Source organism: Leopardus geoffroyi, chromosome D2, assembly GCF_018350155.1.
Source record: "Leopardus geoffroyi isolate Oge1 chromosome D2, O.geoffroyi_Oge1_pat1.0, whole genome shotgun sequence".
Classification (NCBI taxonomy): Eukaryota; Metazoa; Chordata; class Mammalia; order Carnivora; family Felidae; genus Leopardus; species Leopardus geoffroyi.
The window spans coordinates 53,995,915-54,010,592 of record NC_059334.1 but is presented as its reverse complement, the minus strand read 5'-3'; the positions used below and the strand labels follow the sequence as shown (position 1 = coordinate 54,010,592).

General features: G+C 42.6%; 1 protein-coding gene across 6 annotated transcripts in view; it reads left to right on the top strand.

Annotated features, from left to right (window-relative positions):
• MYOF (myoferlin) overlaps positions 1 to 14,678 on the top strand; it is a 151,311-nt gene that overhangs the window by 79,202 nt on the left and 57,431 nt on the right. For all 6 annotated transcript variants that reach the window (XR_006701606.1, XM_045438241.1, XM_045438239.1 and 3 more), the window contains 4 exons: positions 7,506 to 7,683; positions 8,917 to 9,041; positions 11,913 to 12,019; positions 14,316 to 14,508. Coding sequence is in view for 5 of the 6 variants with exons in the window: in XM_045438241.1 (XP_045294197.1) it covers positions 7,506 to 7,683; positions 8,917 to 9,041; positions 11,913 to 12,019; positions 14,316 to 14,508 (603 nt within the window). In the remaining variant the exon portion in view is untranslated. The remainder of the gene's footprint in view (positions 1 to 7,505; positions 7,684 to 8,916; positions 9,042 to 11,912; positions 12,020 to 14,315; positions 14,509 to 14,678) is intronic.

Genomic DNA, 14,678 nt, shown 5'->3' with positions numbered 1-14,678 from the left:
GATAAGTCTTCAAGAAATTATCAAGTGTCTCTCCATCACTCTACTCCTTGTCATCCTACCTCTTCCCACTGATATACAGACACATAAATAATACCATTTGCGACTTATATCATGCCACCAATGGTGCCATAATGCCATTCTTGGATTTAGCATTAATGGTGTTGACCACTCTTGAGTTATCCCGGAGTTTCTGATGTGTAGCGAGGAGTGATTTTGCTGAGGTGAGAAATTGAGTCAGGTGTGCAGAAAAGCAGGTGTGTGAGTGCTGGTCAGTGCACCTAGCCATCACCCAGTCTGCATGTCCATGAGAGTGAGGCTCTGTGCTTCTCTATTCCTGACACCGGTGCACAACTCTTACATAGGGTCTGAAGCAGTCCCCCAGAGTTTTCAGTTATTTTGTTATATTTCATGGGGGTAATGATAGAATATTGTGACATTATTGACTTTCGGGATTTGCTATGATCTCAGGAACATAATCCTTGCAAATGATAAATCTACCATAACATAGTAACAACAGGGGACACTTGAAGACCTTGAGTGCTGGACTTATCCTGACTTTTCCAACCTTGCTTCTGCAGATGAGGTCATAAATCAAGACGAATCTCTATAAGAAGTGTATGTTGTGGGATCATGTAATGTATACTCATTTTGTTTTGGTTGTTTACTTGTTAAAGAGACACAGAGCCAAAACAAATTCCCCCGGTCAATAAGATCCTGGTGTGAGTCTTTCTATCCACCTCATACCGCCATCAATTCTGAAGGTGAGGAATCGTAACACATCTTAAGAACAAATTTAGAAAAAGGAAAAAGAAGAGAGGGTGGGTGGGAAAGTGGAGCAGCTTACATGCCATTTACTGCCAGGATCGTGCAAGAAAATAGCTAAAAAACCCCCAAAGGCCTCTATGAAGACACATGGTATGGCATGGGTGGTTCTGGACTTGAGCTGTTATAGATTGGCTCTTGAAGAGTCCAGCTACAACTTGGGTTTAGGCAGAAATGCGGCCATGGGTTCTCAGCAATTACAGTGCCTCTTTACTTTGTGCTGTCACCAGAACAGAATTTAAGTTGGCCTTTCTTTTTATTTTAAGCACTTGTAATAGAGAGGGGGAGAGGGAAGGGGTAGGAAGAGACTCAACAAAGTATGGTAGCTAGAATGCAAAACTGAATTCTTTTTTCTTTTTTACTCCAAATAATTAAACACATACAGTACAGGCAAAGAAGCCTGTGTCATAGATTTAGTAAAAAATAAAACCAAAAAGAAACTCAAAAAACAAAGAGCCAACAGTATACAGTCGCCACAGTATATGTCAACAGTATAAAAGAACAGCTTTTTATAAACTGAAATAGAAAACAAAGTTACTTTTCTTTGATCCAAATAATTAAACCCAGATAGCAAAATAGTTTATGTCATAAATTTAATAAAAGCAGAAACGAAATCTATTAACTAAAATCCCAATAACATTAAAAAGCAGGAGAGGAACTGAGATTCTGAAGACACAGCCACAGTGCAGGCAACCAGGAGCCTGATAAGAGAGTGAGATGAGCAGATTTGTGTAACCACCGGGAACCATTGGCCTCGAAGATGATCCTGACCCTTTTCCCATTTCCAAAGATCCCATGTTCCAGGTCATAAGCAAATAATGAAATTTCTGGTCGTGTTCAAGAGGGCAACTTGGTTGCTGTGAAAGAATAGTGCTAGTATTTGCTCTTTGACTCTGGTTCCTGACGCTGAGCTCCTAAATCTCTTGGGATTTCCTGGGTGGTAGGTGAGTCTTTTGTTCTAGTGAGGTGACTCTTATGGGCTCCTAGTTTGAAGCTGCTCATGAGAAAGACCAAGCCATGATTAGAAGCTTGGAACTTTCTGCCTTACTCCCTGTTCTCCCGAGAGGGGCTAGAAATTGAGTTAATGATCCATCACACTTATGTGATGAAACCTCCATAAAAAATCCCCAAAATACAGGATTCAGAGAGCTTCTGGGATGTGAATACATGCATGTTTGGGGAGAGTGTTGTGCCCAGAGAGGACGTGGAGGCTCCGTGTCCCTGCCACATACCTTGTCCTATGCAGCAGTTCCATCTGGATGTCCACCTGTAGCCTTTATCATATCCTGTTATAATAAACTGGTAACCAGTAAGTAAACTGCTTTCCCAAGTTTTGTGAGCTGCTCTAGCAAGTTAATCAACTCTGAGGAGGAAGTCATGGGAGCCTCCAATTTATACCCGATCGATCAGAACCTGGACTTTCGACTGGGATCTGAAGTGGGGATGGGGCAGTCTTGTGGGACTGAGACATTCTGTCTCTGGGTAGATAGTGTCAGAATTGAGTTCAACTGTAGGACACCCAACTGGTGTTGTAGAATTGCGTGGTGTGGGAAAATCCGCTACACGTCTGGTATCAGAAGTGTTCGGAGTGTGGTAGTCCTGTGAGAGTAAAGGAGGAACACAGGAGGGAGAGTGAATTTTTCCTACTCAGTTGCCATAGAGCTGCCCCACCTCCTTAGAGCTGAACTGGCTCCAGTGGAGAGACCCTTGAAGAGATGCAGCTGGGTTCCACCTGTGGCCACCTCCCTAAGGAATCAGGCAGGTAGAAGAAGATGAAGCGTGGCATCCCACTTCTATTCAGACACCTGCTGGCTTCTGGAAGCTCTGCCCAGTCACTAAAGGACGCCATCGTTTTGTCTCCACCATCTGGGATCTGTTCCTAGACCACTTCCACCCTACTCCTTCCCAGTCTTCTCGTGTGTAACCTAACATATTTTGGGACCATTTTATGAACATGCATTCTGTCTTCTGCTCAATTAGAACCTCCTTGAGTTCTCCCATTCGTCTGGCCTACGTAAATGCTCAACAAATATTGCTTGAAATAACACGTTCAGATTCTTCCACCAGCTCCGCTAGTTGTCAGCCGCCTTTAGTAAATAGACCAAAGGTGGCGAGTCGGGCAGTTTTCTTTGGCACAGTCTCCTTGTCACTGATCCTTAATGTCCCACGCCTGGTGGTCCCCCGGCCACTTTTAAGAGCTGTTACTTGTTACCCCTTTTTCAGTATTCTGCTTGACAAAAATCACACCTTCTCCAGATTTACTCCTAAAACTCTGATACCACCTGCACCTACCACACACACCTGTCTTTGATGATTGGAAAGAGAGCCCCAAGGCCCTACAGAGTCAAAGAAACATCCGTCAGTGTTCAGTAGATTATAATTTACATTCTTTAACTTTCCCCATTAGGAGCAGTTTTGCCCAAAGGCAACACAGGGAACAAAAGCTGAGGCTCCTGACTTTTCTAAACTTTGTTGCTTGTTCCTTCTTCTCTCCCCCTCTTTGAGCCCTGAGGCACAGGGGAAGTGAGAAAGGGCTGGGGGGAGGGCGGAATTCTAGGCTTCACAGTCCAGAGCCTGGCTCTGGGGCAGGTGAGCAGATGTAGATCCCCTGCCCCTTGTGGAATTTGGACCTGGGAAGCGACCCAGTTTGTAGCTCCATCTTGAGCGGCTCGCTCACAGAGTGGGCCGCTCTGTTGGGAGGTGTGGTGATGGCCAAAACCCAAATTACTGTCTTAGAGCTCAAACCCTTCAGGGTGAGGGTGCTACCAGGGTGCAGGTGACTGTGAGCTATGCTCAGGAAAACCCAGGGAGATCTAATGGAATCGTGGCCACGTAGAGGTGTGCAAGGCAGAGCCAGCCCAGCCGGAAGTGGCATCCCCACCCCTTCCACAGCCTCCCCATGCACTTTCTCTGCACCCTCTGTATTAGCAGATGGCACCAGCTTAAACGCTGGTCATTTGGGGGGGGGGCCCTGACTTAGGCCCCAAATTATGTCTCATATTTTTGCTCCTTCCCTTCTCTTAGATCATCCCAGATGGTTTACAAAGAAGTTATGCTGTATATAGAAGTTCTTACTAGTACAAATAACTTCCTGCTTTCTAATTTTCACACAATTTAAACCAAACCCAGAATTTCCACAGCATTCCTGAACCATGGATAGTTCAGGAGGCTTAGTTGTGGACAGTTAAAGGGACTCCTGTCAAGCGATAAAAGTCTCCAACCCCCTCTCTGCCAAAGTGACGGTGGACTAATGTAAGTAGGAAAAATTTTAAATTCACAGTGCTAGGCAGTCTCTGGGATGTGGCACCCAGCTATAAGGATATTTCAGAGCCCTTCAGGTGATTCAGTATGCAGCTAAGTTTTCAAACCAATGTTTTGGAAAGACTTTCAAGAAAGATTGAAACCCAGAAGGATTTCTGATGAAATCCTATTGAGAGTTTCCATTGTACCATGTCAAAAATCCTTTTAACCAAAACAGAGACTTTGTAATAGTGGCACGTCCTGTGGTTCTTCAAGACAACAAACTACAGTCCCTGTCAGATGTTCTTAAAACAGTCCTCAAGAAGTTAAAAGTAGAATTGCCATGTGATTCCAAAATCCACTGCTGTGTATAGACCCAAAAGAATTGAAAGCGGGGACTCAAGTGGATATTTGTACACCCATGTGTATAGCAGCATTATTCATAATAACCAAAAGATAGAAGCCGTCCATTGATAGCAATCCTTCGATAGATGAATGGACAGACCGATGTGGTATATACACACTGCTAAACTTATTAAACAAGGATGCCATTAGACAGAAGTGGCCGTAATGCCTGGGCAGCCTACATAAGCAAACCAGAACTTAGGCCTGTAAATGCTTCCAGGTTAAGAAATCAAAACCAAAGGACAATGAAGCGCAAATAACCAACTAGACTTTCCCAAATAATGCAACCACTTAAGCCAGCGCCAGTCAAATAATTTCCTTGCCTTCCTTCCACATTTGCTCTCTGAAAGTCTTTCCTCAGCTCTTGTAGGTGGAGCACTCTTAACCACTTCTGCTTTGTCGCTGCCCAATCCAATCTATGTTTGCTCAAATAAAATCTTAAAACTTTTCAACATGCCCCAGTTTATCTTTCAACAGTACAATGGAGAATTCTTCAGTCTTAAAAAGGAAGGAAACTCTGACACATGCTACCATGTGGCTAGACACTGAGGGCATTGAACTAAGTGAAATAAGCCAGTCGCAAAAGGACAAATGTTGTTTGATTTGACTTACATGAGATACCCAGAGTAGCCAAACTCAGAGAGACAGAAAGGAGGTGGGAATGGGGAGTTGGGGTTTAATGGGTACAGAGTTTCAGTTTTATAAGATGGGCAGAGTTTTGTGGATAGATGGTGGTGATGGTAGCACACCAATGTGAACGTCCCTAAGGCCACCGAACTGCACACTTAAACATGGCTCGTGGAGAATTTTATGTTATGTGTGTTTCACTGCAATTTGAAAAAAGAAATTTTTGATACTGTTGTCCAAGTACTTCTGTGAATGAAAGAACATATTCTTACATCATACAAGGCAGAAGAACTGCCCATGATTGTGATACATTTAATAGAATAAAGGCCATGGTATGGATGAATGACAAAAGAAAAGGAAATCGGTTGACAAATATCCTACTGGGATCACGTAATTTTTGTTAGCTTCTTTTTAAAAACAATTTTTTTTAATGTTTATTCATTTTTGAGAGACAGTGAGAGACAGAGCGTGAGCGGGGAAGGGGCGGAGAGAGGGAGACACAGAATCTGAAACAGGCTCCAGGCTCTGAGCTGTCAGCACAGAGCCCAACGCAGGGCTCGAACTCACAGACCATGAGATCATGACCTGAGCTGAAGTCGGACGCTCAACTGACTGAGCCACCCAGGTGACCCAATTTTTGTTAGCTTCTTAAAGGTGAAATGTGTCATTACGTTGCTACGTAGATTATGCTGCACAAATTGGTAGCAAGGTGGGAATGCAAAAGAGCAAATCCAACGACAATAAGATTCAGGGTATGCGAAAGTTTGATAGCAATGTGGCCTCCAAATCTCAAATTGAAGGACTCCAGATCTGGGAGTTCCTTCTCTAAGGGCTTTCAAAGTAAACTTGCCATAGTGAGAAATTCGTCAAACAATTTGAGTATTATCACTCATGGGTCTCCATGAATCCTCTAGTGAAGCATGTAGCCAAGTGTAACCACTGGTATTCTCACCCCTAAGCTTGACAAGTGTCTACAGAGATTGGATACCGACGGAGTTCCGGAACAGAGTCTAGATGTGGACGGTATTAAGTGGCAGAATGCCTAGAACATAATGAGGTACAGCCATTTCAACCATTGCATGGCTCTGTTTGACTAAAGTAGGAAGAGTCCCCAAAGATCAGTGAGGATATGATCCACAAAGAAGGAGAGATACCATCTGAGCAATCTGTGGATTCAGGAGACTTTATGTGCTCGGATTAAGGATGGCCTGAGGGCTCATGGTCATTTCTGCCAGGCTGAAAGATCCTCGGTGTGGTCATTTTTGGCCCTATGTTCAACTCCCTCACACACACACACTCAATAAACCAGTAATTTTTTTTTAATGTTTATTTATTTTCGAGAGAGAGAGAGACAGAGTGGAAACAGGGGAGGGGCAGAGAGAGAGGGAGATGCAGAATCTGAAGCAGGCTCCAGGCTCCAAGCTGTCAGCACAGAGCCTGATGTGGGAGCCCGATACGGGGCTTGAACCCATGAACCGTGAGATCATGACCTGAGCCGAAGTCGGATGCTTAAATGACCGAGTCCCCCGGGCGCTCCCCGGTAATTTTTTTAAAAAGAGAGAAAGGAAAAAATAACGTTTGATTTCTGTTTCAGAAAACAGGAAAATAAGTTCACCTAAATTCAGTTAATTTTAAAGTCTTACATTAAAAATCTTTATTGTTGTTTTTTATTTGAAAACTAATACTTAAGGAGCACCTAGGTGGCTTAATCAGTTAAGCGTCTGAGTTCGGCTCAAGTCATGATCTAAGGGTTCATGAGTTTGAGCCTCGCATCAGGCTCTCTGCTGCCAGTGCAGAACCTGCTTCGGATCCTCTGTCCCCCTCTTTCTCTGCCCCTTCCTCACGCTCTCTCTCTCTCTCAAAAATAAAGAAACATTTTGTTAAAAAGTAGAAGAAAAAGAAAGTTAATACTCAAGCAATTCAAAAAATTAAAAACATATAAATTAGAAAGTACGATTAGCCATAATCTTTTTACCTTCCCAATATAACTGTCAACAATTTTATTTCTATTCCACACATTCTCCATGCATATGCCAATATTAAAATATATAATTAATGAGTTCACTTAAAATACATTTGCACATATGAATCTACCTTTTTACTAACTTTATTGCATTATATGGATGTAACATAGTTTGTTTAACCAGTGACCTATTGCTAGACATTTGTATTGCTTTCATTTTTTTTTTTTTTCTCTCTCTATTTCAGTCAACACTGCAGTGAATATCCTGGTACTTCTATCTTTGCCCACTTGTATGAGTACAAGAAAAACTGCTAGATTTAAGAACATTCTCTACTGGCATTTAATTCAATACTAATTATTAGTTTTAGAATTACATCTGCTAGACACCCACATATAAATAAGAGCAAAAGGAGTTTCACTGAGCCTTACGTCTGCCCATACTTTACAGAAATACCAACGAAGGCGGAAGTATAGCCTGTCTGCCGTGTTCCATTCAGCCACCATGTTGCAAGATGTTGGCGAGGCCATTCAGTTTGAAGTCAGCATTGGGAACTACGGCAACAAGTTTGACACAACTTGTAAGCCTTTGGCATCAACTACCCAATACAGCCGTGCCATATTTGATGGTAAGACTGCCTCTAACCATCCTCTTCTCATAAGTTTACGGTGGGTGCATCACAGGACAAGAAGCATCCAACATATTCTCCCTTTGGCAGCCATTATCTTCAGCATATGCTTAGTGGAAAGAAAAGATTAAATGGGGAAGACAGGTGGCTAGAGTTCGAGCACCTTCAAGACAGGTCAAACCCAAGAAGTTGCAGGCCCTTTGCCAGGGTCTGAACCCCAGCCCCCTTGCCGTGTTCAGCTTTCACACTGGCTCTGTTTTGTAAAATCACAAAATGGTGACTTGCTGAACTCTGAGGTCCCCAGAGTTCCCACCTGGTGAGAGTCAGCTCCCACCCTGCCCAACCCCACCCTACCAAGCCCCAAACTGCTCTTAGATTGAGTAGTTGAAATGGATGGGACACTGGCTCAGGTCCTGGAAAATCAAGCTTCCGGTCTTCATTCTGTTACTCTCCAGCACTATGACCTTAGCCGCATCACTCAATTCTTACCTTCAGTTTCATTATCTTCTCCAGAGTTCCTGTGAGGATTAAATAGCTGTGTTTGAACAAACATGGATGAGAAACAGTCTCTACTTTTAAGGAGTATACATTCTAGTGTGTAAAATAACAAAGTGGAGTATGAGAATGCGCAAGTAAAGATATCAACAAATGGTTTAAGAGTATATAGAAAGGAGAGAGACATTCTGATCAAATGTTCCAATAGTATTGCCATAATTTTTACCTAATTTTTGTACAAGCAGTGTGAAAATATAAAATGTACTAGAAAAAAGTTGGCTGGTAATTGTTAATCCCTGTAAGGTTCTAAGTAATACCAAACCCCATGAATCCATGCTTTACAAAATAGAAAATCTTTTTTTTTTTCTTGCCCCAATTCCAACAAAAATATTTAGAATAGCACTTTTCGGGTACAAACACATATAATCTAAACTCCCATCTCTATTTTCTGCTGCAGTGTTATGTAATCATCGGTGATCCTGAACCACTGCAAGATCCTAAAATTGTTGAGTTCGGCTTACTAGGGTATTTTAGAGAGATTTTCAGAACAGGTTGAATGAATAAAAAACTTTCTGTCTATCCCTTGGTTGCTTCATTGAATAAAATTTAAAAACAAGATCACCCCAAACCATTCCCCAAGCATATGGATGGATTAACCTGTAGCCCGTTTTACACATCTCTTAATAGACATGTTGTTTAAGTGTCCAATGTTCACTGACCCTCAATGTTCTACACCAGGCAACTACTATTATTACTTGCCTTGGGCCCACACAAAGCCAGTTGTTACCCTGACTTCATACTGGGAGGACATTAGTCATCGCCTGGATGCGGTGAACACTCTCCTAGCCATGGCAGAACGGCTGGTAAGTTTATCTTTTCTATATTTCCTTTCCACTGGACAGAGTGAATTATGTATTAGTTACAAGGTAGTCCCTGTAAGTGACATCAGAATATAGTGATAAGCAAGATAAGAGCTATTTCTTTAGTAACAGTTGACGTCAGTGATCCCAGGCTGGTATGGAGGTTCAGAGATGTTGGGGACCTGCACTCCTTCCCTCTTGTTGCTCTGCTATCACTAAGGAGTTGTCATTGTCTGCATGGTTGAGGCTGCTCACCACTAAGCCTGCCCTCAAGCCTGAGGGAAGAGGAATGGGGAAGTAGATGGCACAGGCCTTTCCCTTGGAGGGAAAGACCCGGAAGTCACACACTTGATTTCTACTCATTATCCATTGGCCAGAATCCAGTCATACAACTACATCTCACTCTAAGGGGCCTAGGAAGTGCCGTCTTATGCTTGGGTTGGCATAGGCCAGATAAAAGTTCTCTTCCTGAGGAAGAAGAGGGTGGATATCGAAGGGGGAGGACAACCCACAGGTTCTGCCACAGTTAGGAGTGGTGTGGAGAATGGTTCATGCCAATATAAATATGCAGCCCTTAGAGCTCTATTGTTAAAGGAGTAAAAATCTCCACTGCGGGAAGAGGTGGGCTCAGAGGAACCAGAGCCTGACATTTTATGCTCTTTTTGTAAACTAGAGGGAACTTTCCTTGTTTGGAGGTTGGGAGTTCCCTCTGGCAGAAACTGCATAGATGTGGTATCTGTAATTTCCCATCTAGTTGATATTGATGAGGAGGGGCACATGGTTGGGATATTTGTAAGTCAAAGATACTAAATTGGTGTGATTAGTGTTTTGATTTCCAGATTATATTAGTATTAATTTTTTCTAAGGTCTAACCTCTGTCAGGGTAAGACCAATACATGTGGGGGTCCTGGAATATACCTGATCTAAGATTCCACAGCAAAATCTAAACATATTGTTTTATGGGGCGCCTGGGTGGCTCAGTTGGTTAAGCGGCAGACTCTTTTTTTTCGTTTTGTTAATATAATTTATTGTCAAATTGGCTAACATACAGTGTGCAGAGTGTGCTCTTGGTTTTTGGGGTAGATTCCTGTGGTTCATTGCTTACATACAATACCCAGTGCTCATCCCAACAAGTGCCCTCCTCAATGCCCATAACCCATTTCCTCTCTCCCATATCCCCCACCCCATCAACCCTCAGATTGTTCTCTGTATTTAAGAGTCTCTTATGGATTGAAACAGCCGACTCTTGATTTTGGCTCAGGTCATGATCTCATAGTTCATGAGATTGAGCTCCATGTCTCTCTCTGCACTGACAGCACAGAGCCTGCTTGGGATTCTCTCTCCCCTCCCTCTTTCTGCCCCTCCCCCCCCCCATGTTCATTCTGTGTCTCTTTCTCTCTCAAAATAAATGAATAAACATTAAAAAATATATATTGTTTTATATTATAAAGATGATATTGAAGGAGAATTGTAGTTTAAGTTAACTTAAGCATAATTGTTCACCTGACATGCAGTCTGGTTGTAGTATTAACTTCCAGTCCTCCATCTCAAGGAAATTAGTAAAGAACTGGTCACCCCTCTATTCTGATTATGTTTTGGGTATTCTTCAGGCCTTTTTCTTCCTTGTTCTTCTCCTCAGCATTGATCAGGCTATCCTTATTCCATGCTGATCTGGACAACATGGTGGCTTTCCATGATCAGGACTTTTGATGATCATGGTGGGCACTCTCTCAATCTGTGTCAGCAGATGCTCAAAGTGACACAATAGTATGTTCTGGGCTCATCTTGTACTGCTCTGCCCTAATTCTCAAATCGCCAATTTTCTGAAGAATTCTGTTTCCTCTTAGCGGGAATATCATATGAAAACCAAGATCTGGGTATTAGATGCTCACTACTATTTAGATGCCATTGCTTCTAGGCCTTCTCAGTGGACAGACTTAATGACGGGCACATGCACACACATATTGACGTGTGATTTATTTCTAGATCTATCAATATATGAAAAGCAATGAATTTATAAGCCTAACTCCAAATCCATTCTAATGTCACAGGTTTGTTCTAGTCTTCCCTATTTCTATATTTATAACTCTTTTCTCCAACAGTGAGAAACGTCATTTGCTCATTTGTTCAATCCTAATATCCATAGATAAACCACTGCAACAAACAAATTTAGAGTTTGATATGTTCATGGTTCTTTTCTTCAAAATTTTTTAACGTTTATTCATGTTTTTGAGAGACAGAGAGAGTGAGTGGGGGTGGGGGGCAGAGAGAGAGACACACACACAGAAATCTGAAGCAGGCACCAGGCTCTGAGTGGTCAACACAGAACCCCATACGGGACTCGAACTGACCAACTATGAGATCATGACCTGAGCTGAAGTCAGCCGACTGAGCCACCCAGGTGCCCCGATGGGTTAACCGACTGAGCCACCCAGGCTCCCCAATGGTTTTTTTCTTTAAATTGAGAGTATATCATCAAAATATTGTGTTCAAAAGTTATTTGGATTAGTTTGGTGTAGTCATATAGCTCATTTGTTTCTGTTTTATATTCCATGGTAGGATTCCTTCTCCCATCTTTATTGGTTTTATTTTATTTACTTTTTAAATACATAAAATATTCACATGGTTTCAAAGGTCAAGGATATATGAAAGATTGCCCTGTTACTTATAGATGTCAGCGTTGATTGCCTTTTGAAGAAAAGTAAATAGTGCTAAGCTATGGTGAGCATTACTAAACGTAAAAAATTAAATGCACTGGTTTTTCTGTCAAGTCTTTTGTGTATTTTTTCTTGAAAAGAAACATTAAACCTTTACTAGGTTTAATGGCATGACGCACAATGAACCGATTATTTCCTCTCTTTCCAAACTCTCCAGCAATCAAACACAGAGGCTCTAAAATCAGGGATTCAAGGTAAAATTCCTGCAAACCAGTTGGCCGAATTATGGTTGAAGCTGATCGACGAAGTTATAGAAGACACAAGGTACAGTGATCTTGTTCCTATCTCAGAATTCCCAGTCATGCTCTCCTCCCTGAAACTGTAAGGAGAGCCTCTAGGATTGTTCCCAGTGTTGGCCTGAAAAATGAATTTGAACTAGTCAAGCTTCTCAAAAGGCCCTAGTCACTGGGAGGAGTCTCTGAATCACCACCAGGAAAAGTTCTACTTTCTGATTTGGTGCCAATTCTAAAGCAGCCTGGGGAGGCTGAGGGCCCTGAAGGAAACATCCCAGGGCAGCCTCAGGCAAGCGGTGGGGACAAGGAAGGAGGATGCTGGCCTGTGCTTGTGGGCCCCCCTCCTGGAGAAGGGTGAAGCCTGGCTCCCACAGAGAATGGGGTCTAGGGGTGGAGCATTGATTTTGCCATTCAGAATCACATTCCTAATGCACAAACACATTTTTAGAAGTAGCCTTTTTACTTGCTTTTATTAACTGAATGCCTAAGAGACTGTATCTAAGGCTCCCTTCCCAAAGCCAGTAGATTTGACTTGAGCCAGAGAACCTTTTAGAACTGTGACTTAGAGAAACAGCTCAGAACTCTGGGCATTTGGAACTAAAAAGGGGAAGTGATTCATTCCAAACTCAGTTTAAATATTGGCTAATAGAGCAGTGGACAGGAAAATTCCAAAAGAAAAGCATATTGAAAACTTCTCACAAGCAGCAAGAAACAGGACCGCTTTTTTTTTGTCCCCCTCGGGGCTAATGCCCTCATTCTCCAGGTCTTCTTATGCCTTCTAGTGGTTTAGCTAGGTCATTGAAATGCAGCTGAAATCAGAGCACTGGTGGGCTCTAGCTTAAATTCAGAAAATTTAAATCAGGGTCCTAACAGGTCGTCTCTCCCAGTCCCCTTTATTTTATGGATGAGAAAACAGAGGCCCAAGGGGGTGAACGATGCATCTAAAGTCCAGGGTGGGGTTTATCCACACAACTTTTCCTGCTACATGCTATACCCAGTCAACTTCTATTTATTGAACATCTCAAATGTGACTTTTGAGCTAGCTGCTTCCATATGCATTTTTGCCTCAGATCATTCCAGGGACTTAACCTTTCTAATGCATTGCCATAACTACTAATGTGACCAAACAGAAACGTTTGGTAATACCTTCAGGTACAAAATTCTATGAATTTTAGGATTTGCGAGCAAAACACAGAAAGACCTATTTACACAGTTTTTGAAGTACCCAATTGATGTGAACTGTGTTTTCAAAATCAAATGGAATCTTTTTAACTTCATGTATCAGGAAACTTGTGTTTAAAAGAAGTCGTGCTAGGATTTCCTCCATTTAAGAAGCTAGGGGAAATTCAAACCAATGAAAATTCTTAGTAGAGACAATGTGAGTAGAACTTCCTGGAATTGATGACAACCTCACCCTGTGGCCCCCACCAGCTGCCATAGTGAGAGGAAGACCCTGCAGAAGAAGGCTAATTCTGGCCCCAACTCAGCCATTCTAGACTTCTCACTTTAATGGGAGCTTTGCCTACACAAGTGGTTCTTAACCTTTTGGGAGCTAATGGGCCCCTTTGAATATCTAATGAGACCATGACAATGAAGAAGACAGTGCTTGATGACCTCATTCAGACCTTACTCTGCAGTAGGGAGTGTTCTAAATGCTCTCCGTATATTAATTCATTTATTTCTCACAACAGCCCAATATTTTCATGCATTTGAAGATAGGGAAAGAAGAGATTAAGTAACTGCTCAAGGTCACATCACGGGACTAGTAAATGGTGGAGCCAGGATTTTTACCCAGATAGCTGCAAAGCATGTCGTCCTCATCATACATCACACTGCCTGACTTTTTAAATAAGTTCCAGGGATTTGCAGACCTCCTGAGCACCCCGCCCCCCCTCCACCCTAGGACTGCTTAGGGGTGCATGGTCCTTAAGAGCCCTTCTGCTAAATGCTCTGTAATCTGCCTTCCCCTCCTTCATTTTGTGGGTCTGCACAGTAGTTTTAAGAAGCAAAAGAAGGGAAGGCCTGTTCCTCCCAAAGGCTGCAGCTGTTGCCATCTTCTCTCCAGTGACTCCATGGGCCTTGAGTCAAACCCAAGAACTTGCTTTGGAATTTTAATCCCCCTGGATTCCTCGTGAGAGTAAGGAGGGTTTGTCTGACAGGTCTGTTCTGCCAATGCCACATACACTCAACTTCAGCTTAAACCTGGTCATGCTTATGAGTCAGGAAACTGGTGTGGCTTGCAAGATGGAAATCAAACATAAATGACTTTGACAGTTCTGAGGCCTGAAAAGCTATTCTACAGATTATCTGTTTCTTTTCTTTTTTAGGTACACGTTGCCTCTCATGGAAGGAAAAGCTAATGTCACAATTCTTGACACTCAGATCCGAAAGTTGCGGTCCCGATCTCTCTCCCAGATACACGAGGCAGCTGTGAGGATGAGGTCTGAGGCCACAGAGGTGAAGTCCACGCTGGCGGAAATTGAGGACTGGCTTGATAAACTGCTGCAGCTGACTGAAGAGGTAGGACTTTTAAACTACACAAAGGTCACTTGATATGGAAGAAGGAGTCTGTGGAGGGGCACCAAGGATAGAGAAGGTGGTAAGAGAATGTAGCATATTATCTTGGATATTGAGCAAATCTGACAGAGGTGAGACCAAGAAGTTACTGGGCTGGGATAGTAATGGGTAAT